The 27,519-nt window shown below is 44.3% G+C and overlaps 1 protein-coding gene across 1 annotated transcript in view; it reads right to left on the bottom strand.

Moving 5' to 3' along the window:
- Window positions 1–1,978: 1,978 nt before the first annotated feature.
- Window positions 1,979–27,519, bottom strand: part of PTGIS (prostaglandin I2 synthase) — a 44,210-nt gene continuing 18,669 nt past the window's right edge. Inside the window, exons 3-10 of the mRNA XM_081917025.1 lie at window positions 26,799–26,977; window positions 22,512–22,655; window positions 20,596–20,750; window positions 18,301–18,482; window positions 14,563–14,731; window positions 10,179–10,360; window positions 6,180–6,331; window positions 1,979–2,308 (exon numbers count right to left, since the gene is read on the bottom strand). Coding sequence (XP_081773151.1) covers window positions 2,161–2,308; window positions 6,180–6,331; window positions 10,179–10,360; window positions 14,563–14,731; window positions 18,301–18,482; window positions 20,596–20,750; window positions 22,512–22,655; window positions 26,799–26,977 — 1,311 coding nt within the window. The 3' untranslated portion in view covers window positions 1,979–2,160. The remainder of the gene's footprint in view (window positions 2,309–6,179; window positions 6,332–10,178; window positions 10,361–14,562; window positions 14,732–18,300; window positions 18,483–20,595; window positions 20,751–22,511; window positions 22,656–26,798; window positions 26,978–27,519) is intronic.

The raw sequence follows: 27,519 nt of genomic DNA, 5'->3' as shown, positions 1-27,519 counted from the left end.
AAAGCTCAGAGAAGATCCATTGAAATGAATGAACCTGTTAGTCATGCCCATTAATTTCCAACAGGTCTACTTTGTGTAGAATGAGCATTATACAAACCCTAACTTGAAAACAAACACAATGAGAAGGTTTTTCCCCTGTAATGGTTTTTGTTGTTTCTGCTGGACTCAACGCCCACCCACTCACCCCAGTGGCTAGGTGGCCATCTGCCACAGATTCTTTAGCGGTGATTTCTGCACTGCAGTTGGGGTCTCTTTCCAACTCTACACTTCTACATATACAGTGGTACCTCGGGCTACATACGCTTCAGGTTACATACGCGTCAGGTTACAGACTCCGCTCACCCAGAAATAGTACCTCGGGTTAAGAACTTTGCTTCATGATGAGAACAGAAATCGTGCTCCGGTGGCACGGCAGCAGCAGGAGGCCCCATTAGCTAAAGTAGTGCTTCAGGTTAAGAACAGTTTCAGGTTAAGAACGGACCTCCAGAATGAATTAAGTACTTAACCCGAGGTACCACTGTACTTGCTGATGGCTGGATTTATTAAAACATTAGCAACGGAAGGCAAAAAGTGTACCAGTGATTTTTTTAAAAGGTGGCTAGAGGTTTGTTTTGTTTGTTTGTTTGGTGATTTATCACTATATAATATTTTGAATCTCCTCCATTAACTATAGTAATTAACAGGACAATCCAATGCATGTCAACTCAGAATAAAGTTCCATTGAGTTCAATAGAACTTACTCCCTGGTAAAGTTGTGTGATCCAGAGCATGATTGGGTTTCTTTCCATGTTTTCCTGGAAGTACCAGTAAGTCCCACCCAGCTCAATGAGACTTACTCTAAAGTAATTATACAGAGGCTTGCAAGCTTTTAGGACTCAGCTACATTACTAAAAATAGAACTTTATAAATGTCTTATAACATTGTGACACCAGACGGTGGTGTGAAGCTGAAATCGGAACTCTGTGAAATCTTCCATTGTGAGATTTAAAATGGCTTTTTTAAAGCGTTTTTTTAATAGCTGTGTAGATGCAGCCTTGATGATAAAACCGAAGGTGGGGAAAACCAGACCAGGAAGTGAGGGGAAGAGATCCCCCCCCAAAAAATGTCTAGGGATTTGGAAAACAATTGCTGAGTGACCCATACTCTGCCTGTTTCGTTCAGGCTAGCTTTGGCAGTTTCTTGGTCTGCTGTCTGGATAACCCTTCTGCAATCTCCAGACACCTGAGTCCTGGAAAAGCCTTAAAGCATAAATCACTAACCTAAGATGTACAGGTCAACCTGACAAATTTGTGTCAAACATCTTTTCAGCCACTAGCTCAGTTGGTTAGAGCATCCTGCTGATAATGCCAAGGTTGCAGATTCGATCCACTACATTCCAGGGCGATGGACCAGTTGGGTCCCTTCCAACTCTGCAATTCTATGACCCACTATTTGTGGATGAAAGTGGGGCCGATTGTCTTCTTGTGCCTGTCACATGGGAGTCACTTCAAATGGTTCCACATGGCATCTGCAATTTCCCACCAGTTTTTTTTTATATACAACATATTGGCCTGCAATGGTGTGGTGAAACCCCTCCAGACATTCTTTTGTTATCATGCATCCGTGGTGATGATATCGGGGCAGCTACACATGCTCCCACTTTCAATAGTTTGCGCATGGAAATGTTTTGGGGAAACACATTGCTTTGCTTGTAATAGGTACGAGCCCTGTAGTTTCCTGATGAAATCCTGTAACTTTTTATACATTAAATGCTGTCAAGGTTGTTGGGTTTTTTAAATGTTCCACTTTTGTTGCAGTATAGTGTAAGAGTGCGCCCCCAGAGGGCATTGGGGCAGCATCACAAAATAAGAAAGGAGAATGATGTATGGATTGGTCTGGTATAAGCTCACCACTGTTATTGAGTCAATGACATGTTGCAGAAAACACCTGTCTGAAGGGGCCCCAATAGCCATCCGGTGAGCTTTTGCAAATGAACAGCTTGCAGATGCCACAGATAACAATTTATTATGCCCTCTTTGTAGCTATAACATATAAATATACCTTAGCAACCCATGTCATGTCAAAATAAATTTCAACTGAAACCAGTGAGCAGCTGTTTTCTTGCAGAACTTGAAGAAATATCCAGAGGAGCTTGACGATAAGGGGAAGAAATATACAATTTTACTGAGCTTTCAGTTTATATCGAATGATGACATCTTTCTCTGGCTGCAACATTCCAAAGCCGTATCTTTCCTTGTCGAAGGCTGGGATTGCTGCATTGGGATCTTTCAGCTCCAAATCAAAATAGCTTAAGAGGAGGAAAACACACCTGAAATGAGAAAAATAGCATGGTCAGTAGGGCCAAAGACAGGGATGTGACGACATGTGGCCCTGGGCCTGATTTCATGCATTCTTACAAAAGCATTTGGTGAGCTATCAGTTAGACCTCTGGCAAGATCAATCTATCTGCCTGCTGCCGCCCACCATGCCAAGAAGCCTGTTGGGTAGGGAGGGAAAGAAAGATGGAAGTAGTGGCCTCCAAGATCTTGGCTCTGTACTTTTAAAATGTAAAATAGGTAGTATGAATATAAACCATGAGAGCAATACTTTATACAGAGCATTCCAACAATTCCAATTTTGTAAGATGCACAGATTGCTGTATGGCCCCATACAGCACGAAGAAAGTTCTGTTTTATCCAGTAGCTCTTAACTGTAATGGAAACTACAGTTTAACAGTATAGTTTAGAGGAGCTTACTCCTGAATAAGTGTGCATAGGTTGCAGCCATACAAAATAATCTTGTAGGCATGTCTACTCAGAAACAGCTTCCCATGTTCAATGGGCCTCACTCCCAGATTGTTGTTGTTTCGACGTTTAGTCATGTCTGACTCTTCGTGACCCCATGGACCAGAGCACGCCAGGCACTCCTGTCTTCCACTGCCTCCCGCAGTTTGGTCAAACTCATGCTGGTAGCTTTGAGAACACTGTCCAACCATCTCATCCTCTGTCGTCCCATTTTCCTTGTGCCCTCCATCTTTCCCAACATCAGGGTCCTTTCCAGGGAGTCTTCTCTTCTCATGAGGTGGCCAAAGTATTGGAGCCTCAGCTTCACAATCTGTCCTTCCAGTGAGCACTCAGGGCTGATTTCCTTACGAATGGATAGGTTTGATCTTCTTACAGTCCACGGGACTCTCAAGAGTCTCCTCCAGCACCATAATTCAAAAGCATCAATTTTTCGGCGATCAGCCTTCTTTATGATCCAGCTCTCACTTCCATACATCACTACTGGGAAAACCATAGCTAAGTGTGCATAAAACAGTGTGATAAGCTTGTATGATTTTCTTTTAATGGAATCAAAGCTGCTGCCTTCAATGGCTTAGCAATGCTACCTAACATTTCTTTCTGTGGAAAAATAAATGGATAGTTTAGATAAACTTGAAAATCTTGTGACCTGTTCATTTTAAATTATTCAAGACAGATGGGGGTGGCATCTGGTCACACCTAGGGCTCCTCCAAATGACATATTAGTTGAGCATTCATCCTGATTTGCTTGCACCAAAGCTTAAGAGGAAGTTAAATCATATCCATTCATTCATATTCATTCATTCTTATTTGAGATAATGAGCGCTGATAATGAGCGCTGAACCTGCATTCATCCAGATTTGCCTTCAGGGTGTTCATACATCTTCCCACTAATAACATGCCCATCCCATACTTTTCGGTGCAATTCCCTGTCACTTTCCACACTGATTCTTTTTTTAAAGTGGATTTGTGGCACTAGGGCAACTGGGTGGTTTAATCTACTTTAACTGTGTAAACCTGCATCTAGTGGGATGTGCTTGAATCTCTACTGCAAAATACTGACAGTCTGGAGGCACTGAGATTGTAGCAAATAGAAGGCTCACACAATTAACAACAACAACAACAACATATTATTATTCAAAATAATATTCAATTATTATTATTATTATTATTATTATTATTGTTATTATTATTATTATTATTATTATTATTTATACCCCACCCAACTGGCTGGATTTCCTCAGGCACTCTGGGTGGCTTCCAACAAAATAGTAAAAATACATTTAAACATCAGTCATTAAAAACTTCCCTAAACATGGCTGCCTTCAGATGTCTTCTAAAAGTCAGATAGTTGTTTATTTCCTTGACATCTGATGGGAGGGTATTCCACAAGGCGGGCGCCACTACCGAGAAGGCCCTCTGCCTGGTTCCCTGTAACTTCACTTTTTGCAGTGAGGGAACTGCCAGAAGGCCTTTGAGCTGGACCTCAGTGTCCGGGCTGAATGATGGGTGTGGAGATGCTCCTTCAGGTATAGAGGACCAAGGCTGTTTAGGGCTTTAAAGGTCAGCACCAACACTTTGAATTGTGCTCGGAAATGTACTGGGAGCCAATGTAGGTCTTACATTGCTTTCTATCAATTTGTGCACACTGTGGTCTAAACCACTGAGCCTAGGGCTTGCCGATCAGAAGGTCGGCGGTTCAAACCCACACGATGGTGTGAGCTCCTGTTGCTCGGTTCCTGCTCCTGCCAACCTAGCAGTTCAAAAGCACGTCAAAGTGCAAGTAGATAAATAGGTACCGCTCTGGCGGGAATGTAAACAGCGTTTCCGTGTGCTGCTCTGGTTTGCCAGAAGCGGCTTAGTCATGCTTGCCACATGACCCGGAAGCTTTACTCCGGCTCCGTCAGCCAGTAAAGTGAAATGAGTGCCGCAACCCGAGTCGTCCACGACTGGACCTAACGGTCAGGGGTCCCTTTACCTTTTAACTGTGCAGCATTGTGACCATGAGCTGAACGGTGGCACATCACATTTGATCACTGCCTTGAACTCCCTGGAACCTCTAACTTCCTCTGCATCCCCTGCAGATGTGCAGTGCTGGATGACCAGGCAGCTTCCATTTAAATTTCCCACAATGCCACTTGAGCAGTGCTATCTTGGAAACAGCAGGTCCCTGGCACCTATTTGAGGAGCAACATCACTAGACAAACCTGCCAGAGGGGTCCACCTGGGCAAGAGGAGGAGCTGTACCAAGTATATTCAAGCTGGAGCCAGCCCCACAGGTTACTGAGTAGCACTGTATACACACTGTACACACAGCCATTTGCCTAGATCAGGGGTAGTCAACCTTTTTATACCTAATGCATCTTTTTTATGGTAAAATTTCCAGTACTCAATGGAAGGAGGATTCAGCTTGTGCCTTAGAACCCCCTACCTCCCACTTAGAATCCTGAAACGCCCACTAGCGGGCGGTAGGGACCAGGCTGACAACCCCTGGGCTAGATAGTTGCTGGTGTCAACCTGCTAACTCAGGAGAAATTTTTTAAAGCATGCTTTAAGTATCTGATTGGAAATGCAGGACAGCAAAGGAGTGGGAAGTTTGTCTTCTGTGCCTGACAGAACTCCGATGGCTTTTCTCTATATTGATGGAACGTTTTCGCTGCTATTTTATTGGGTTTATTTTATAAGCTATTGTACCGCTTTTATTGCAATACGTTGTTAGTTTTTTCCTGATTTCATGCCATGCTTTATGCTTTTGAAAATCGGTAAGTCACTTGGAGAGTCCTTATGTGTCAAGCAGCTCATAAATCGAATTAATAACAATGTAAGTTGTTCCTCTGAACTATGCATATGGCTAGGAGCAGGCTCTGTCCCCCCCCCCCACACACATGTGTTGGTTGCGTATCTCCCTGCAATATGCCTACATGCACAGGGCCCCTTCCATGTGACTGGGAATCCTGTATGTGATAGGAAACTGCCATATTGGTCCATCTCAATATTGTCTACACCAGCCTCCACCAACCTGGAGCCCTCCAACTGTTGTTGGCTCCAGTCCCCATCAGCCCCAGCCAGCAATGATGGAACTTGTAGTCCAGCCTGGGGACACCAGGTTGAGGACCAGGCAAGTCTACACCGACTAACTTTCCAGCGTTTCAGACAGACCAGGGATATGGAACCTGCGGTTGGATGTTGATGGACTCTAACTCTCACTGGTCCCCAGCCATCATGGCCAGTGCTGGGCTGCAATGTGACTTACTAGGGAGTAATCCCTATCAACCACTTTGGGACTTACTTCTGAGTAAACGCCATGCTGTCATTTTCTGTTACAAGCCAGCGCTAGCTTCTTACGGTCGAAATTATTGCGAGAGGCGGTCATTATATCAACATGACAAATTCACTCACTGTTTGATGCTATTGACTGCAAGGAACTTTCCGATACAGACATTTATTCCCGCTCCCCATGGCATGGAGTAATACTTGAGGCTTTTCCCTCCTTTATAGAAATCTGTTTTTTCTGTGCCGTCTGAATTGAGGAATCGGTCATATCTGAATTTCTGAAAGAAAGAAGAGGTTCAAAGTGAGCAAATGTTTCTTTTAGGAAACATTAAAAATGCAGCGTGCAAGGATTTAGAGTCATGGGCAGGAATCTGTTTGGATTTTTAATATATATATATATACTGTAGGGGTGGCTACAATAATAAAAGAATAAAAGTTCCTGTGATAAGGCACATTGTTTACATGTAGACTAGAGATAGCCCATGTGGTGTTCTTCAGATGCCACTGGACTACAATTCCCATACTCCCTTGCTGGCTGGGGCTGATGTCCAGCAACATCTGGAGAATATCACATTGGCTACTCCTGTTGCACCCTTTTCAGTCACAAGATACAAGAGGAAACATAGAGTGGCAACACAGGGGGAAATCCACAGTAAGCTCTCCTCCACAAACTCTGTTAAAATTAATGGGGATTTCCTTGGGGCAGATGGAAGTAAATGCATCTTTGATGCATTGCTTTCTTCTAGCCAGTTGTCTGCCTGAGGCCCATTCTATGACAAAGGAGGAAGAGCATTTAGAATTGGCTGTTGAATGTATTGATGCTCGGTCTAAGTCTCCTTGGCTGTCCTTGGGAGTGGAATGGGGAAAATAGAACATTTCAAAGCCAGAACCTCCTCTACACCCTTCCAGTCAGCCCACAGCACCAGTCTCCCGTCTCATGGCTACAGTGCCACTTTGGCATTGCTTTAGGCATTTAGGCCCATTTCCTTCTCCTCTACAGAATTCACATCTGGATCCTTTAGCAGGGGATGGAAGTGCCTGGGGAGCTGAAAGATGTTTGCTCTCAAATCATAGATGCCTGGAAGCTTAATGTGGCAAAAGTGGAACATTTAATTGCAATTAAGGTTAACAACCTTACTTTTTTCTAAGCTTACTCAGAGCGTCTCTGCTTGCTCCAAATTAAATCTGTCATGTAAGGCATTGATGAGCATTTTGAGAAATACTTTAAAACATGCTGTTGGGTTTTTTGTTTTGTTTTTGGATCCTGAAATAGAACACAGGAATTTACTTGCTAATTGAGAGGCAGGTGAGCCTCGTGCAACCTTACAAACAATAATTTAATGAGACTTGAGTTACAATAATATCAGCATCGTTTCTACCATAATGGTCCCTGGGAGGCTGTTCATAAGAGGAAGCAATCCCAGTTTGATTCTTTGTTAACAAAGAGAAAATTAACGTGGTGCTGGTGTGAGGGAGGTAGGAAGACAGAGAAGGAGAAACTCATTGATATATTAAAGAAGTGCCTTAGGTTGTCACAGCAACAGTCAAAAAGGAATTCCACTCATCAATTCTGGTCTGCACTTAGCATTCTTTACATCAGTGGTCCCTGAACTTTGCCCCCCACCCCACCGACCATTTGAAAATTACTGATGGTCTTCACATACCATTAATGATTTTTCTACCTGTTGCAGCCAGCGGAATTGTAAAATAAGCAATAAAAATACAATTAAAATTGGTATGAATATATAATTCAGATATGGCATGGACCACCTAAATAAATATCATAGACTACTGGTGGTCCAGGGATCACAGTTTGGGAACTCCTGGATTACATCATTCTATTTTTATATCCAGAGAGTTATTATTTTTACTCCTGGAATTGGTCCTGAGAGCCAATTTTTGAGGGACACGTATTACATGAGCAGGTTCACACGTGACTGTAAAACCAACAGATGCTACGTGTGCGAATGAGCCACTTCGGATCTAACATCACAGGTGGAAATTTTGTCATCACCCAAAACCATCTTTTCCCCCAATCAAATCAGTTCACCCATTCAGCAGCCAGTCACCAAAGACAAAACAATCAGGTGTAGGAAAACCATGGGGTGTCCATATGTTTATGTGAACCAGCAGCTCTTTGTGATTTGGATACAAGAAATCATAGTTTGTTGGCATATCAAATATCCAACTTGCAATGGCTGTGTAGATCCATTAAGATTTCTATCGCAAGAATAATTCCGGGAGCTGTACCAAGGGTGGAACAGGTGAGCCAGATCAGTGTTGACAGTAACAGCTCGGGCACTTACGGATGGAGGATTTTGCCATTGCCAGCCAAGCTAATACAGTGTATACGACATCCACAAACCATGAGAACTTTTGCCCCCTCTCTGTTGCTCTCCACTATTTCACATGGCAGGCCGGGAGATAAGTGAGATCAGTATGTCCAAATGATGAATTGCAAAAGGACAGTCTGCTTTTCTATGTCTGCCTTGGCACTCCTGTCAAGCAACACATTTCATATAGAATGTGCTTAAGGACATAAGAAGAGCCCTGCCAGATCATATCCAAGACCCTTCTAGTCTAGCATCCATTTTCCTTATAATGGCCAGCTAGATGCCCCGGGAAACCCTCAAGAAGGACATGAGGGTTGTTCTCTTGTTGTTCTCCAGCAACTAATATTCAGAGGTATCCACTGGTAGCATGATCTTCCATCAATTTGCCTCCCTCCCCCCCCCCAGTTGCCTTTTAAAATAACCTAAATTGGTGGCAATCTCCACGTCCTGTTGAAGTGAATTCCATAAGCTAACATGGCTTAAGCTGCAGGGGTCAGCAAGCCTTTTCAGCCGGGGGCCAGTCCACTGTTTCTCAGACCTTGTGTGGGGCTGGACTATATATTGAAAAAATAATAATGAATGAATTCCTACGCCCCACAAATAACCCAGAGATGCATTTCAAATAAAAGGACACATTCTACTCATGTAAAAACACGCTGATTCCCAGACCGTCCACGGGCCGGATTTAGAAGGCGATTGGGTCAGATCTGGCCCCCAGGCCTTAGGTTGCATACCCACCTAATGGCTTGAGGTCATTGGGTGCAAGGTGCAGCAATACTTCTGGTTCAGCTAGTCTTTGGTGGGGCAAAAAGTCTGCTGAGCATCCAAACTGCCTTTCCTGATCACTGGAAATTGTACCTCCCTCCCCTTTGAGATGTCAACAAGCGCTTTCAAACCTATCTCTCTAGCTTTAAGGGCTAAAACTTCTTTCTTTTAGAAGAAAATGGAAATCCTCGAGAAACTGGTAGCAGTACCAGTTTGTACGCTAGCATGGCGTTCAGAATCCTGAAACATGCACAATCCTCCCCAGAAAGCTAGGTTGTTTTTAGGCATGGGAATGTGACTCTGTCAATATTGTGCTGTTTCGACATGTTGGCATGGGTTTTATGCCCATGTCAGGCTGCAAGAGAAATGAGAGTAAACAAGGAGATGGAGCAATCACCCGCTGAGGAGTGATTGCAAGGTTGCAGCATTGGGGACTTTTTAGTTTAGAGAAAAGGCAATTAAGAGGAGACATGATGCAGGTGGTCAAAACTGTGCAAGGCATGGGGAAAGTGGATAGAGAAAATATTTCCTCCCTCTGTCATAATACCAGATCTTGGGGTTCATCCAAGAAAGCTGATAGATTCCCTTAGTCACACAGCAGGCAGCTAAACTGTGCCATTCACTCCCACAAGGTAGAATGAAGACCACCATATTGGATGGCTTTGAAAGAGGATTAGGCGGAATCATGGATGTTAAGGCGTTCAGTGGTGACTAGCCATGAAGTTTCTGTTCTACCTTCATCCTCATTGGAGGCAGTGTGCCAGTTACTGGGAATCACCAGTGGTGAGGGTGCTGCTGTGCTCGGGTCCTGGCTTCCCATAGGCAACTGGTGAACCAGTGTAAGAAGAGGATGATGGATTACATGGGCCATTGGCCAGAGCCAGCAGGATCTTCTTGTGGTCTTAAGGATGCTGCATATGGCATTGTCACAATACTCGACCCAGTGGGTTTAAATAAGCCATGCAGTGAAAGGAATCTGTGGAGGAAACTGTCAGGAGGAACATGATTCAGAATGGTGCAGCTTTACCTCTGGCTCCTCATAAATTTCAGGGTCCATTTGAGGGCTTATAAATGGAAAGAGGCAAAGCCTATCTCCTTTTCTCAGGCTGTACTCTCTGCCGTCTGCCAGTCTCAGGTGCATGTCTTGAAGGACCTCTCTGGTGATGAAAGGAGCTGCTGTCAAACGTAGCATTTCATTCAATGCGCTGTCTGTACAAACGGGAGAAGCAAAGGGGGGAAATTACTGCATCCAATAAACATGCAAAGGAGCAAAGGTAGGAGCAGCTGCCTTTATCTCTGTGTGCCAAGGAGATGGCTCACTTTTCTAACGCTGCAAATTCACTGAAGAAAATTCCACCATGAGATATCCTTTAGGAAATGCAAGATTGCCTACTCTTTCCTGAGAAACTGAACTGGCAGCAAAGGAAAAGCGATAAGGAGTCTAGTCCAGTGAAAAAGGAAGAGGCTTGCAGCTGTAGCTCAATGGTACAGAACATGCTTTGCATGCAGAAAGTATTGGGTTCAATCCTGGGCATTTCCTGGTGGGGCTGGGAGAAAGAACCTCTGTCTAAAATCTGGGATAGCCACTGTCAGTCAGTATATTACTGAGCTAGATGGAGGAAGGACCTTGACTTAGTATAAAGCAACCTCCTCTGTTCCTTAGGTAAAGGTAACTGTTAGGTCCAGTTGTGGATGACTCTGGGGTTGCGGCGCTCATCTCGCTTTATGGGCCGAGGGAGCCGGCGTACAGCTTCCGGGTCATGTGGCCAGCATAACTAAGCTGCTTCTGGCGAACCAGAGCAGTGCACGGAAACGCCATTTACCTTCCCGCCGGAGTGGTACCTATTTATCTACTTGCACTTTGACATGCTTTCGAACTGCTAGGTTGGCAGGAGCACGGACCTAGCAATGGGAGCTCACCCCGTTGCCGGGATTCGAACCACCAACCTTCTGATTGGCAAGTCCTAGGCTCTGTGGTTTAACCCACAGTGCCACCCGCGTCCCTTAGATTCCTTCTGTTACATTTGCCTTATTCCTTAGATTCCTTCTATTACATTTGCCAGTCCGTTAGATTCCCTTTATTTGCAATTCCTTACATTTGCCAGAGGCACGTCACGGTTACACCAAGGTTTCCTGCTGCAAATACATTAAGTTCAAACTGCAGGTTTGTGCTATTCCCCTCCATTTCTTTATAAAACCACCATCCCATTCCTTACAGTTTATAGCATAACAGTACATTTGCACATTTTAGTACGTTATACCAAATAACATAAATAGCCTAATTTTTATTGCTTGATTGAAAGATATTCTGTTTCACGGCATTAGATTTCTAGTGTTCTACCCTTAAATCCATCTTGATGGCTGAAAATGGTATATGTATATATTTTTAAAAATAATAATTACTACTAGTAATGCACATATGTTGAACTATACTTATCGCACAGCACTCTGACCATTCATACCTCGTACCTACATCTCAAAGACTTAAGAACTCCCTCCAATTATTTAAGAACACAGATTTGCATTCTTTAACAGTGTGGAAGGCCAGTATGGGGTCACTGTCAGAAAGTAAAGACTGGAGCCACGTGGCTCAGATTTTAATTCCCTACTCAGCCATGAAATTTGCTGGGTGACCTATCTCACATGGATGTTGTGAAGATAAAATGAAAGTGAGGAAAATAATCCGTATCTCTTTGAGCTCCCTGTGGAACCAGAATTTAGAGGCTGTTTAGAAAAACTAATTTATAGTAAGACAAAAAAGTTCCTGAACTAGACCGCTACAATTTCTAGCTGGGAAAGAATGGAATGACCCTTTCTAAATGAATGAATGAATGAATGAATATCAAATCCTGTACACAGAAAACTTCATGTAGTTTGTGCATGGAATATGCTTTAAGTGTATAGTGAGGATCTGCTGATTTTTTGGAGCTGCTTCTTCTTCTTTTTTTGCCATGGGACAAGAACTTCCAAGCAGTTGTGCTTAGTACTTAGAGTCTTATCCTCCTTGAGCATTCTTGGTTCGAACAGGTTTATTGCCCATCTTCCCTAGCAGCTGAAAAAGGTCCTTACACAGCATATGCTGATCTTTAGCAGGAAGAATGGTGTGAAAATGTGTCACTGCTGGGACAAATCAACCCTGTTTTAATAGCAGTTTTGAACAGAGTTAATGAACACTCCTCTTATGGAAACATGGTCGGTGACAAAGGCACTATGGTGCAAATGTAGGAGTTGCAGTGCTTGGAACAAGATGTAGTGATGTAGTGACTTAAAATACTCCTTGTGCCTAAGGAGTAATCTAATGAAAGGACATGGTGGTTTAGGGCTACCTTCTTGTCTTTTAGATTTCTCAGTTCTGATCACAATGTTGGCAACGCTGCACCACTGTTTCTCCACATTTGGAAGGGAAGAGATGACTAAACTAGGGATTTTAAAGTCCACCATCCGTTAGAAATGCTGTGTAAATTCATTCCTTAATTATCTGAGTGTTCCTCCAAAAGCCAACGAGGAAAATTGGGCATTCCTCCATTGCTCAATGAGATGAAATGTAGGTGGAGGGATTTTGTGATAGCTTGGGAAGCCCTGCAAAATATGACAAAGACTGTTGCCCATTCAAAGGGAGGGCAGGAGGCACGGATGCCACTCTAATTGGATTGATTACATCATCACGTAGCCAGCCCTGATTGGTTATGTGGCACTGTGATATCACGCTGGCTTTGTGCTCCTTTACTGGCTGGATCAGGCAGCCAACAACAATGAGGATTTAAAAATGGTACCGAAGCAGCTCCACAGAGGTACAGTGAACGAATCTGAAAAGGTGCAGATTTGGGAGGGGGTGGTGTAGAATGTGACCTTTGTATGCCAGAAATATCCACCCATGAACATTAGGCACAACCTTACTTCTCTTGAGAGACACAAATAAATTTGGTGTTGAATCGGACGCTTGATTATATAAGAGCACCTTGGAGTCCTACATTTGGCAGATGCTAATGAGGAAGTTTTTCTCTTCTCTTTATGACTACACATTAAGAATAACCACACATTCACATAAATCTTGCAGGGGGGGCTCAGCAGCAGTTTAGATGTGCATTCCAGAGAAATTTAGGGGGCAATGAGAGAGTGAGAGTGAGTGATAGAGGTATTAAGTGCCAGCCAACTTATTGCTCTTCAGATATTGGTCGAGGCTTCTACAAATATGAGTCTTCCTCAAGGACCCTGCACTTCCCAAGTGTATGTGAGGCCCAGTAATTAATAACACTCCATGGATCACCCTGCACAGGGAGGTTTGATCTTTGACTCTATCCCTGAAGTAGTCTCAGGCTTCTCCAATGAGGAGCTCCACCGACTCGTCATGGACCCAAAGTCCTCTAATCTCTTGGATGAGAAGATAGAAATTGTACCAGGAAAATGCCAGGGTTCTCAAAGCAGGGTTCTGCCCAAGCACTGAAGAGGCCACCACCATGACTTAGGACCTCAGTTGGTTATGTGAGCATTGTTGAAGTAATTCATGGGTGCCTAGGACCTGTCCAAGGTCCTGTAAATTTTAATGGTAACACCAGCTTCTGATAGTCTCCCATTCAAAACCAGTCCTTCCAAGTCTTGCTCAGCTCCCTGTAGGTTCCCAGCATGACTGAAACAGGACACATGTAATGGAATACTTGAGCAGGCGCCATCATATGAGAGTTATGTACCGTTTCCTGCAGATATTAGGCCACTTCAGTTGTTCTCTCCTCAGGTGATTACGGTTGTCTGAGGGGCAGATGCTTTCCTTGCCCCCACCATTATACCCCCTCATGACCACATGTTGAGGCTAAAGGTCTGAAGCAGGGATCCTGCTTTAAGTATGTAGGCCCTGCCCCAATGATGATTGCCTTACTCTTCCTAATGATAGGGCCGGCTCTGTACAGATTCAGAAAGACTGAGTAACTGGGCAGCACATGGAGACAGCTATAACCATGATAGGGGTATCTGGAAACAGTGAAACTCAGACCACAGAAATGTAGGGGCAGTAGAGAATCTGGTGGTCCTGGGTCCATATGTGAAGGGAAATTGGATGTCAAAGAGGCACATGGGATGGGTGCAGGGACTCCAGGAGCCAGTGGTACTGCTGTGAGCTAGTGTGGTCTAGTGGTTAGGGTGTTGGGCTAGGACCTGGGAGACCAGAGTTCAAATCCACACTTATCCATGCAACTCACAGGGTGGCCTAGACCCAGACACCATTTCTCAGCCTAAGCTACCTCACAGGATTGTTGAGGCAAAAAAATAGGGATGGGGAGAACCATATATACTACCTTGCTCTCTGGAGCCAAGGCAGGATAATGTAATAATAAATAACATGTTCATTTTTTTTGTTTTAAAATTTCATGGAAGGTATAGAATTGCCTGAGGCTGGCTCCAAATGTGAGATTACTAACCAAAAATGGGTGTGCAGTCTAAAATCTCTTGGCTGATTCCATGCATTTGCCCAATTTTCTGTCTTCTACTTCGAAAGATTCCTTCCATTTCACCTTGAACTGCTGCCATGGCTGAAGGGTATTTTAAAAGAAACAGGAGAAGCCAGAAAACTGCAGGCCCTGCATTACTCTAAAAATAAACACAACAAGAAGATTGTCAACAACAACAACAACAACACACCAACTCATGAATCAATAAAGCATCTACTACAACAACATACGGAAACAAAACACAAGTCAGTGTAAATATCATTTTCATTTGTAAAGAACACCAATTGCAGCCATAACATGAAAGTAAATTAACAAGAGGATGGTTCTTGAAGGATTGCCCTGAAAGGCTGATAAATACCTTTCAAGCGCTTGTGCATTATTAATGGTAGTATTCCCAGACCTAATCAGCAACTTCAGAAACTCAAAGCATCTGACAATACTTTTATCAGGAAGACAATAACAGGAGGAGCCTGGACAAGCCCTGTGAATTTAGGCATATACAGTGGTACCTCGGATTAAGAACTTAATTCATTCTGGAGGTCTGTTCTTAACCTGAAACTGTTCTTAACCTGAAGCACCACTTTAGCTAATGGGGCCTCCTGCTGCTGTGCCGCTGAAGCGTACGTAACCTGAGGTAATAATAATAATAATAACTCTGGGCGACTTCCAAAAAAATATTAAAATACTGTAATACATTAAACATTAAAAGCTTCCCTAAACAGGGAGGTACCATGTAATTGAATCAAAGCCGGAGGCAGAACATGAAGGCTTGTACCCATGTCATACTTAGAGCAGACCTGTTGAAACTGATGGGCACCAGTTGCAGTGCAATCTCAACCCCTGATTGACTATGTTGGAGAGAGTTTGGATGGTGTGTGTGTGTGTGTGTGTGTGTGTGTGTAACTTTGCATCTCAATCTACCTCCCTTACATTGCAATGAATATAAGTTAGGAAGGTTTCATAAATATGCAAATTATGTAAGTTTTCCTCGGGGTTTCGGTGCGCCAGAGCTCATGCACCCGAACCAAGCATGGTTGAATACGTGGTCATAATGGTAACAGAAATGACGACATAAATTCAGCCATGGCAGACAGCATGGTGAATAATGTAGTATTTGGTGGAAACCAAAGTGCTGCAGAATGGAAGCAGAACAGATTGTGATGAGTACAGAAATCACTGCCTTCTCACATCCCTTACCAGAGATGAAATGCGAGACCTTTTGCGTGCATGGTGTGTGTCCTTTTACTGAGCCACAGTACAGCCCTTTCTCTCTATACAATTCCTACATCTCACTTCTTGTTCAAAAACAAGCCTTCTAGCAATCTGAACTACAGGAATGAGCTAGAAAAGAATGGTTATACTGCTCTCTAAAGGCTGAACAAAGCAAAAGGGAGTAAAGAAAGGAAAAAGTGAGATATTTCTCTCCCCCCCCCCCATTTTTCCTAAACCTCACAGCTTTTGCTCTAGTCTTGTGCTTTGTTTAGACCTAGCTTATGAGGTTGGCTTGTATACACCCACATCATTAACCTTGCTGCAGCCAATGGCCATATGGAGAAAAAGTGCCAGAAAAGTTGAACGCGAAAGGTGCCAGCTTCAATTCCAGGCAGTGGCGAAGCTACCTGCTCCAACACTGGGGGCGGTGTACATCTGGGGGCATGGCTGGTGCACGTCCCAGGGGGCATGACATGCATCAGGGTGTGTGTGCAGCAAGCGGTGTGCGTCCCAGGGCATGCACAGCAAGCATTGCACATCCTGGGGGTGTACAGCAAGCAGCGAGCGTCCTGGGGGGTGAGGGCGGCTGCAATGTCACCCCCCTGGATGGCACTCAGGGCAGACACCCCCTCACCCCCATAGCCCCTTTTCTAAATGTGTTGAACCTGGAGCGAGAGTTTGACCATCAGTGCTACATGGACAGCTGAGAACTCAAGCCCTCTTTGGAAGTACATTTCCTCCATGTAACTGGAATCATGCAAGGGACAGTTTCAGCTCTGCTTGAGTTTTTAGCATCTAGCTTGAACATGCTCCCTCCATCATGTTCTCATCATAGCCCTCCACATGTCTGGGGCTGAATTTCTGTAGCAGGGAGCCTGCTGTACACATGCACTGTACAATCTTAGAACCCTGGTCTTCCAGGCTTTCACAATGCATGGAGAGCTGACACAAGTAGAGAAGGTTGCTTGCCAAAGCAGTTCAGTTCCCAAGCCATGGAAAGTTACGGATCTGAGAGTTCAAGAGGTGACTTAAAGGATGGAGCTGTTGAGCTCATCTCCATTCTCCTCCATGCACTATCCTAGTCATGTAGCGGGTGAACTTTTGAAGAGGGTTTCAGAGTTTCCTAATTATAGAAACAGGTTGTCTTTGCATAGGGAAGTTTCCCACCTGCCCCTTTGCACCCAGGATGGCAAATCTATTTCAGAATCTGGAAAATACACTCTGTGGAAAATCAAGGGTAAAAAAAAATCCGATGGAACAAGCTTTGTGTACTTTTCCTCTGCTTTTCTTTTTAAAATTGTGATGATTAAGTGAAATGCAATATAGCACCATTGCTGATAGCAAGTGCATCTACAGTACATTAAACCTAACAGAGAGGAGCGCAGGGCATGCATAATTCATGCTGTTTTTGGAGAAGAGGATGCAAGTTTATTCCGCACAACTTTTCAAGGAGGGCGACTGCTCTTTTAATTAAAGTGCAGGCATTTAAAGGAGGGGACAAAGTGCACAAGGTTTTAATCATTCATGTTGCAAGCAAATGCCTTTATTCGTGCTTCTCGGGGTGGTGGTGGAATAAAGTCTCTCCCGCTTCCTTGGAGACTGCATTCCAGAAAATTCCTGTCATCTGCTAGGGAAGCTGTAGGGAAACTGCCCCAATGTCATTTGGGGCAGATGCACTAATGCGTGTGGAATGTGTGTGCGTACAGGTGGAAGAAGCAGAAAAGCAAGCTGCATGCAGTGGTTTTCAGAGTGTGCTCAAAAAGGTGCCTGTGGATTAGGGGCTCCTGAATACAATGTTCTTCTGCCACTACTGATACTCCCCTAGTAGTAAACTGTTTTATACCAAGTCAGGCTTTAGCCCATATAGGTAATAGAATCACAGAGGTGGAAGGGACCCTGAGGATCATTTAGTCCAAACCCCTGCAATGCAGGAATATGCAGCTTTTCCATATGGGGCTCAAACCTGCAACCTTGGTGTTATCAGCAAGACGCTCTAACCAGCTGAGCTATCAAGTTGGTCGGTATTATTATTATTATTTTTTAAAAATATTTTTTATTAATTTTCTTTTCTCAAAACAAATATCCAATATCATTGTTAAACATACATTTTCCAATTTCCCCCCTCCCTGTTGACTTCCTTCAACTACCATTTCTGGCTTATTAAAACCTTCTGCATGCAAACCTTGTGTTTCCACTAGGATACAGAGTCCCTCTTGTGAAGCAGATTGTCACTGTCAAAACACTGGTAGCTCTTTGGCAAATGCAGGCATGCAGGTCTTCATAGTAAATATCAGAGAACCTATATACAAATGCAGCAATCACATCCACGTGCTAGATTTACATTAATGATAGGCCTTTAGATTAAAATGTACATGTTCCTAACTTCACGCATTCATGATAAAAAAAAAAGAGGTTTGGAAGTGGAGAGTCAAGCCTACCATTTAAACTCCAAAAGGAAAGTTTCGATTGAGGAAGTGGGATGGTGGCATTTCCTACCTGAGTACTCCAGAGCTGCAACAGCATTGCTCTTGTCTGCATATTTTCATCTACTCCAAGGTCCACCAAGTGCTGTTTGTAGCTGTCCAGCCAAACACTTCGGTTAGCTCTGCAATCCAGTCTCTTCACAGATAGTAACTTCCAGAGGTGCTTCCTAATGCTGTTGATTTCCTTCTTTTCCGCTGCACATAGAAAAGCCAGTGGCATCAATATGGATGTTGTATTATTGTGATTGCACTAATATACCTCCCCCCACAAGAGGTCAGAACAGCACATATGGGGCCGTCTCATTTTTTCTGGACAACAACCCTGTGAGATAATGGTATTATCTCAGATTGCCTTAGATTATTGCATTATATGCATTAATTCCAATTTTGTTAGCCATCTTGAGGGTCCTTGTTAGGAATGAAAGGTGGGACACATAAATCAGTAGGTATACTGAAAGATTCTCCAATGCCACCATTCATAGCTGAGCAAGAATTTGAATCCAGGAGAACTGGGATTGTACCCTGGGATTGCAGAGATAAAGAGAAGCACACTCTGGTCTTTGTCAGTGAGCAGAGGCTGAAACCTTTGCCTCCCAGGAGGTGTATAATGGCATGTTAAGGACTAGTTGGGCCCCATCAACCAGCTAGAGGAGGAGGAACTGTTCAGATACTTGCATTCCTCTTCCCTCCCCATTCCCCTTTCCTTTTGAATCATGTCTACTAGACTGTAAGTCTGTAGACAAGGACTGTTTTATCTTTTGATATGTGTACAGCACTGAGAGCAGAATCCTAACCCCATGATAAGCACTATTGGGAGAGAGGAGTTAGGATTAGGTGGTGGTCCCTCTGCTGGGCTATGCCAGTGGTGGAACTCTGCTGCCATGGAGGTTTCCACTGTCTTAGTAGTCCTCATAGTTTTTCCACTATTCTGCAAGTATCATTCTAATGGGTAATCCATGGGTAGGCAAACTAAGGCCCGGGGGCTGGATCAGGCCCAATTGCCTTCTAAATCCGGCCCGCGGACAGTCCAGGAATCAGCGTGTTTTTATATGAGTGGAATGTGTACTTTTCTTTAAAATGTATATCTGGGTTATTTGTGGGGCATAGGAATTTATTCATTTCCCGCCAAAAAATATAGTCCGGCCCCCCACAAGGTCTGAGGGACAGTGGACCGGCCCCCTGCTGAAAAAGTTTGCTGTTCCCTGGGGTATCGAGATCTATCTATTCCTTAAAAGACAAGCAAACCACAACTCCCTGCAAGGCAAAAGGACCTGAAAGGTTGCACAATAGCACCATCTACTGCTCATAATAGCTTCTGTACATTAAGTAGTCTAGTCCTTCTCGGAAGCTACATTTCTGTTACTGTCAGATCACATTTATGCAGCAGTGTTAGGGGCTCATTTTTTGCAACTGGGAACATCTGGTTAGTTGAGCAGCAGCTGCCGCCGCCAAAACTCTGAAGACATGAGAATGAAATTTGAGGAACAGGGGCTAGCCCCAAATGCTCCCAAGGTAGAGATGGCTCTGGCAGTGGTGGAAAAGGAGTGTGATGGAAGCTCTGCTGGTTTAGCAAAAGAGCTCAACGATGATGGGCCACCAGATCTAGACGGTGGTGCAGACTTGTGTTCTTTTTGTCCAGAGGGCAAGACAAAACAAATGGGTGGAAGAAAGAGGCAGATTTGAGTTTAACATGAGGAGAAGGTCCTAACAGCAAGAGCTTCTCGACAGTATAGAAGGCTTCCCTGGGAGGTGCTGGACTTGCATTCACTAGGTGAACTAAGAGGCCCATCAGGCCCATCTGCTGAGGATTCTGTTATTGCAAAATTCCTGCACAAAGCAGGGAGGTTGGAGTAGATTGCTTTCAAATTACCTTCCGGTTCTGAAATCCTATGGCTATCCAAGATCCGTTAGAGATCTGTGTGCTCGTGTGCGTGTGTGCATGCGCACACATAGGCATATGCATTTACGCAAATACGCATAACTTAATTTTAAAATGCAAAAAATAAATTTACATGAATAAAGGTGTGTTGGGGGATAGGGCAGAGCCGACCCTACCATTAGGCAGATTGAGGCAGCCACCTCAAACAGCAAATGCTGGGGTGGGGCAGCCTCCTACAATTCTCCAGAGTCCCATGAGCTCTCCCCAAGTCTGGTGCCTCAAGCAGTTAGCTCTGCCTACAAGACTGAGAGATGAATTTCCAGGTTTGGTGATGGAGTGCGTTGTTTTGGGAGGCCAAGCCACACACCACTTCCAATTTACCAAGCACCAGAGTTTGGGGAATGATTGTTCTTGACCAGCCACACCAACCTGCACTCAAGATGGAGCGAGCAGCTTTCATCAAAAGACGGTCCAGTTTATAAAACTCAGTGTATATTTCCAGAGAGAAGGCCAGGTCTTTAGCTTGATTCCTGCTATCCTCATAATCTTTGCCTTCATTGCCATACAGTGTCAGGAACCCAGCTCTGGCAAGTGGGGATAGAAACAATAAAAATCCTCTTTTAAAATACTTTTCTTTTCTTACAATATAAATATCACAGTCATCTTGAACAAATGTATTAATTACAATGACTTTCAGTACCATTTATATGGAAACGGTATCATCCCTACCTTTCTATTCAAACCCTTTCATCTTCAACTCATTATGCGTGCCTTTTGAAAATTCATATCTATATTAAATATCTATCTGCTTCTCTGCTATTCTTCTTGCTTATCTCATGCTCAGTATATCCAAAACTGAGTTTTATCTCTTCCATCCCTTTTTTCTCATAATCAGTCTCCTCATCTATTGACAATATCACCATCTATATGGTGTGTACTATGTGTACAATGACTGTGTACACATTGCTGTTTCCTCAGGCTCCAGTGAGTACACACAACATCAGCCACAATCCTCTTGCTTCTGGAGAAATGCTGTTCTCTGGCGCATCTTCCCTCAAACCAGCTTCCATCTGTTTTGAAAACAGTGTCCCACAATGTGGAAGCAGAAGTCCTTTCCACAAGTGCAAAGTCACCTTGGGTTACAACTCTTGAGAACTTTTGTGAAAAAGTGAGGGTCGGGAGTCTTTAGAGCTGTGGCCCTCCAGATGCTATTAGCCTCTTACTCCCATTAATCTCAGCCACCATGGCCAATGTTGTGACATCATTCAAAAAATGGCTGGAAGGCCATCTGTGCTTTAAACTCTCCCCAACAGGCTGGATTCTGAACTGAAAATGTTCCATTGTGTGATCCTGGCTAGATACATACCAATATACATGCCAGATCCCCAGTGGGCCTAAAGGTCTATTTGATATTTAAATTGTGTTTTTTTTCTCATCAAAAGTGGTGTTCTACAAGGCCAACTTCCATTTAGGCATTCAATATATATTCTTCTCCACATCCTGCAGGATGGTGGAAGGATAGACAAGGAGATCAACTGTGCCAATTTCATTCCTAAAGACAAGGAGATCAACTGTGCCAATTTCATTCCTACCGTTGCAGATTTCACTTAAGAATTAAGACCAAGCTTCCTTTCTTGGGCAGACCCATGTTTCGAGGGCCTTTGGACAAGATGCTCTCTGTGGGCTCAGCACTTCCTCACTGCTGTCTCCCTGGCCTATTTGCTTGCCCCTCACCCTATGGGCTGGTCCAGTTTGCAGACTCACTCGGAGGGAGAGGGCAAGGTCCGATGGATGCTACTGTTCCTTCTCTCCCTTCCTGTTGCTGTTCATTTTCCTTGTGAGGAATGGCAAACAGGTAGCAAGAGCAAGGAGGAAGAAAAGCAGAGGGTTGGCAATGGGTCCCCTGCTGAGTTAGGAGCCCCAGCTGGTACCCAGAGATGCCCCTGGGTATCTGATGTAGGAACCACCTGATCCCTTATATCCCTGCCAAGTCACTACTGGTGGTCGCCCATGGTTCAGGTGCATGGCTGGTATTCACAAGGAGCCATTGGGTTGGTATTGTGAGCTCAGTTTTATGAGATGCCTTTCCAGTTGAGATAGACAGCCCTCTCCTCACCTGTTGAACTTCCAGCACCCACAGAATACTTTGTTTATTCCAGCAGGCAGCTTAATTGAATTCTGACTTTGTAATGTTAACTGATTATATTGAGTTTCTTGTGCATCGCTTAGCGATGATGGCAACTAAGCGGTATATAAACCGTCTGAATAAATATATGCTGGCCCTGAGCAGACCTCACCGCCACCTTCCTGTATCAGAGGAAAGGGCTTAGGTATGCTGTGCTCACCTGACCATTGTACTGTAGGAGAGGTGAAACAGACCGTCCTCTTTCCACTGCTGGCTGCCTCTACTTGGGTCAGAAAGCAGAATGGTCCGTAAGTTGAAGAACATCGCCTTTGTTAGGGTGGGGAGATTCTTGTTCTGCAGAGTCCTGGGGAAGGAAAAGTGGGACAAAACAAACCTCTTTACTTTAGAAGAATAAAAGCAAGAGCTTATTAAAGGTGTAGTTTAACCATTCATAAGACATGTTTCCTTTTTGTTTTGTTTTGTTACAGGCCCTGTTACAAAGTGTAGAATTTAAATCAGCAATTAAAATAACAGTAAGAGGCAAGATTTAGAATGTTTCAGTCATGAACAATGCAATCCCATTGAAAACTGCAACACATGTGACATTGGCTTTCTTATCTGCTGCATACATCCTGTGAGTTCTTGAAGGACTAAACTCACAAAACTACTGCTAATGGTGAAAGAATCAGTGCTAAGAGTCTCCCTCTGCTGTAGTCATTTTTCCTAAATACAGTAACTTAAAGCTCCCCACCACCCCATCTGGAGGAGAAGCTGTCACAGTGCCAATTAAGGGGCTCTCATCACATTTCTCAGCAGGAAGCAATACAAAGAGCAGGACTTGCAAACAGGAGTCTTTAAATTAAAGGCATGATTATCCACAGTCCACAGCTTTGCCTGAGCTGCAGTCCCATTCGACTACAGCAGCTAAAAATGCCCACAACTGAGATCTTAAAAATATGGGAGGACAACACAGAAAATACTGGACTGCAGCAATTTAACAACGGCATCATCTGGATTCTCTGTAAAAAGCATACGACCAAAGGGTGGCAATTCCAGAGAAAAGGGCTAATGGGAAATGTTATGTACTGAGTTGAATAGGATCCAAAATGCAGCAGTCTGATTGGTCCACAGGAGCCACCCAATCCAGCTCCAGGTGGAAGTGAATCTGCAACCTGATTGGCCTACAGGAGAATCCCGGAATTAGCCAATCAGGTGGGGCCCATTGTGTAAATTATGTATATAAAGCAGACATTCTGGGGGAACTTCCATTCCTCCTCACCACTATAAGCTGAATAAAGATCATGAAATCCACTCTCGACTCTGAGTATATTTCAGAGAAGCAAGCATAGATAGTGGTTTGGATGAACTCAGAGGTCCTAAGTGAGCCAGCAAGCTTCCCTAAAATACGTCTATGTACCATTACCAATCTTTCCCTGCAACAACTGCTGGAGAGGACAGGTGTACTTGGGGGTGCATTCTTAGTTCATTAATGGCAGCCAATTTGCCACGTGCCCTTTTTTGTACTGAACATGAAGCCTAGAATTTATTTCTGATGTTCACGCTTCAGATGCACTGCATATACAGGCAGGCCCCACCTGGACTATAAATTGAAAGCAGGATCAAACCACTTTCAACAATCCAAAGGATCCTGGGAACTTCAGTCTCTTATGGGTGCTGAGAATAAGTTAGGAGACACCTGCTCCTCTCACAGAGCAACAGTTTTCAGAGTGGTTTAACCATCCCTCTTTGCAGGGAGCTCTGGAAATTGTAGCTCTTGGGCTTGTTTTTGTTAGAACAAGTGTAAAGGAACTAGCAGAATATAACATGCTGAGGGAATAAGGCCTTGAGAAGAGACAGATAAAGGCCCCCACATAACAAGACCCAAAGCTGACAGTGTGGCCAACATTACTGTATGGTTTGGTGCCCTTCTGAGCAGCCACTATCTTACATTTACATATCTGTCACATTTGCATCTCATCTTTCCTCCAAAGAGCTCAGGAAGCATTTTTTCCCATTTTATGCTCACAATAACCCTGCAATGTAGGTTAGGCAGGGAGAAGATGTCTGGCCCTTAAATTCCGCAGCAAGGTTCACTACTGAATTGAGACAGGAACTCTCCTCATTCTGCCCCATACACCATGCAGCCTTCATTACCCAAAACTACATCGACTGCTTCTTTGAGAACCATTCTGTTACTGAACACCTCAGAGGACTAAATGACTGTTTTTCTTGGCCCGCTCACTGGGAAACTTCCACAAGTAAAGCTTTCACGAGGAACTTGCATCCAGCAGAGCCACTCCTTGTTTACATTAGCCAACATTAATTTGATCTGCTGGTTATGCTTTTACCTAAGGAGGTGGTAAAGCACATCTTTGTGATCCATTCAACTGAGGTGTAATAAGAGTACTACCAATTATTAATATCAGAAGAAACTAGAAGCAACAGTATAGTGTCATCTTTACAATAAAAGAATCATCGGCTGGGGAAGGAATAGGAAACCATTTCTAACCAGAAGGCCATATCCTTATTTCCCCACCCCTGTAGGGCCAAATTGTATATGTGGCTGGGGCCACACACCTGTCAATCACCTGACATCATAGTGACATCAAGTAATGCGGTGCTTTGTAGCACCTGCTGTAGCACCTGCAAAGTGCAGCATGGAGCTATTTGAAAACCCCTTTACAATACCCCCAGATGACTCTCTGAATCTCCAAAACCAGAAGTTTAAAGAGGAACACAGGACTATTTGCAAAAGAGCTTTCAAACAGCCCCACACTGCACTTAGGCTGTGCACACCTGTTTCCAGCAGGGGAACAGGCAGGTACAGCCAACCTGAGCAGGATTGTATTGTCCACTCATCCTGCTGGCTGCAGAAGTCTGCTTCGACAGCATGCTTCCCACAGATTATCCTGCAAGCCAGAGGTTTCCCGCCCCTGAGTTGAGACAAAGAGATGGAAATGCAGACCAGGTTCCAATCTCACCTTTGCTATGAGCTCACCAAGTGACCTTACTCAAGCCACTGTAAAATTTACAAATAATTAACCAGCTCCTCAGCTAGTGCCAAAAACTCAAGAGAGTTGGTGCCAGTTGTATCTCGTGGGGAGGGAATTCCAGAACTGGGGTGCCAGCACTGAGAAGGCTATCCCCCATATTGCTGCATAATAAGCATCAGCTAAAGGCAGGGCAACCAAGAGAGACTCACTTGCAGATGCCAGCCATTGGAAAGTCATAACCAGATGACATCAGCTGTTCTCCCAACTATCCAGGCCCAAAGTTGCATATGCCTTTACAAGGCATTCATATAAGCGCCGGCATTGTAAGGTTGTTGTCAAGCAAGTGCAACTTGCAGCATCATTCCCTGCCCCACCCAATAGTACTGAGCTGTAAACACAGTTATCTAATGCTTCCAGTCATGTGACTCCAGCTGCATCAAATGAGCATTTATACTCAGTGTTGTTGTTTTTTCCTTTTCGTTTGCCAGTGTAAACTCTGAGGTCTGGTTGTTTATGTTCTGCTATTGCCTTCACCCCCCGCCCTCCCCCTCAATTTAAAGAGTTTAATGCAGTTTGTGGCTATGCTAGAGATCCTCCCCCACCCCCGGGTACAAAAGATTAAAACCCAGACACCATTCAAAATTTTACAGGAAGACTCTGAAAACAACAATATTTACAAAGGCAAGCTGCTTATCCATCTCTTCTTGTAAGGACCTTTAAAGAAGGAAGAGGAAAAAGCAGCCCTCTGGATTGCTAGAGCGTGAGATTCTTAATATCAGGGTCATGGATTTGAGCTCCACTCTGGGCAAAACGATCCCTGCCTTACAGGAGTCGAACTGCCCTGAGACCCCCGAGTATAGGGCGGTATATAAATTCAATCCATCTATCTATAGAGGAAGGGATGCGGGTGGTGCTGTGGGTGAAACCACAGAGCCTAGGACTTGCCGATCAGAAGGTCGGCGGTTCGAATCCCAGTGACGGAGTGAGCTCCCGTTGCTCGGTCCCTGCTCCTGCCAACCTAGCAGTTTGGAAGCACGTCAAAGTGCAAGTAGATAAATAGGTACCGCTCCAGCGGGAAGGTAAACGGCGTTTCCATGCTCTGCTCTGGTTCGCCAGAAACGGCTTAGACATGCTGGCCACATGACTGGGAAGCTGTACGCCGGCTCCGTCAGCCAATAAAGCGAGATGAGCGCCGCAACCCCAGAGTCATCCGCGACTGGACCTCATGGTCAGGGGTCCCTTTACTACTTTATCTATAGAGGACCCTTGTGGTCCCTTCTATGATGTTAGATGCCAAGTCCCTTTGGGCCAAGCCAGCTCACTGGATGACATTAGGCCAAGCGTTGCTGCTCAGCCTAACCTCACAGGGTTGTTGTGAGGATAAAATGGGGAGGGGGTCACCACCTTGAGCTCCTTGGAGGAATGGTGGAACACACATGCAACAAATAAATAGATGGTCCATGGTACAGCGGCTTGGCTTTTGCAAGCACCGTTCATGTAAGAAAGGCACCTACATTCTCATCATGACCTTTTCTGTATTAGGGTCATAATCCGGCAGCTTGACTTCAAACATTCGGTCCATTAAAATGCGGGCATACTGGCCAAAGTCCAGCTTGGAACGTGACTCCCAAAGCACTGCTTCGTAGGAATGGGGGTCCAGTAAAACGGTGACAAATTTCCCTGCAGCTTGAACCTGAAATACAAACAAGCCAAGCAAATCACGAAAATGCGAAACTCGTGTGTTATTCATTAAAGGAAGTGAAAATATAAATGTGGCCCTAGAAATAAATGTGTCATACAATTGCTTTCCAAATCCATGTTTAACCAGTAGCATTGTAAACCCTCAAGAAATAAAAGCAAATGCAATTAGGTGCCATATATTTATAGCACCAGAAACGAAACAGCTGCACCGCGAACTTTCCATTATTCCCTCTTGGGAAGGTTCTTAAATGAGCCAATATGGTTCCTATCAGCCCCATGTTCTTCCTCATCACAGCACTGCACTAGGAGCAGTGGTTCCTCTTCTCCCTGCATCGTGTTGTGATGGGTGGGAAAAATACCTGTCACTGCTCTTCAGAGACTACTCTGGGAAGAGGAGAGGTGACGATTCTCCCCTCCCAGGTCAGCAGTGGGTTTGATGGAGAGGTTTAGAACCTCAATCCCATGCTGAGATGCAGAGATCTCCCCAAATGCAGCACTGAGCTTGGTAGAAAGATTTAAACCTAACCTCTCCAT

This window comes from Podarcis melisellensis (assembly GCF_964234715.1).
Source record: "Podarcis melisellensis genome assembly, chromosome: 6".
Classification (NCBI taxonomy): domain Eukaryota; kingdom Metazoa; phylum Chordata; class Lepidosauria; order Squamata; family Lacertidae; genus Podarcis; species Podarcis melisellensis.
The sequence above is the reverse complement of the archived record's forward strand: the minus strand, read 5'-3'. Positions and strand labels throughout refer to the sequence as shown.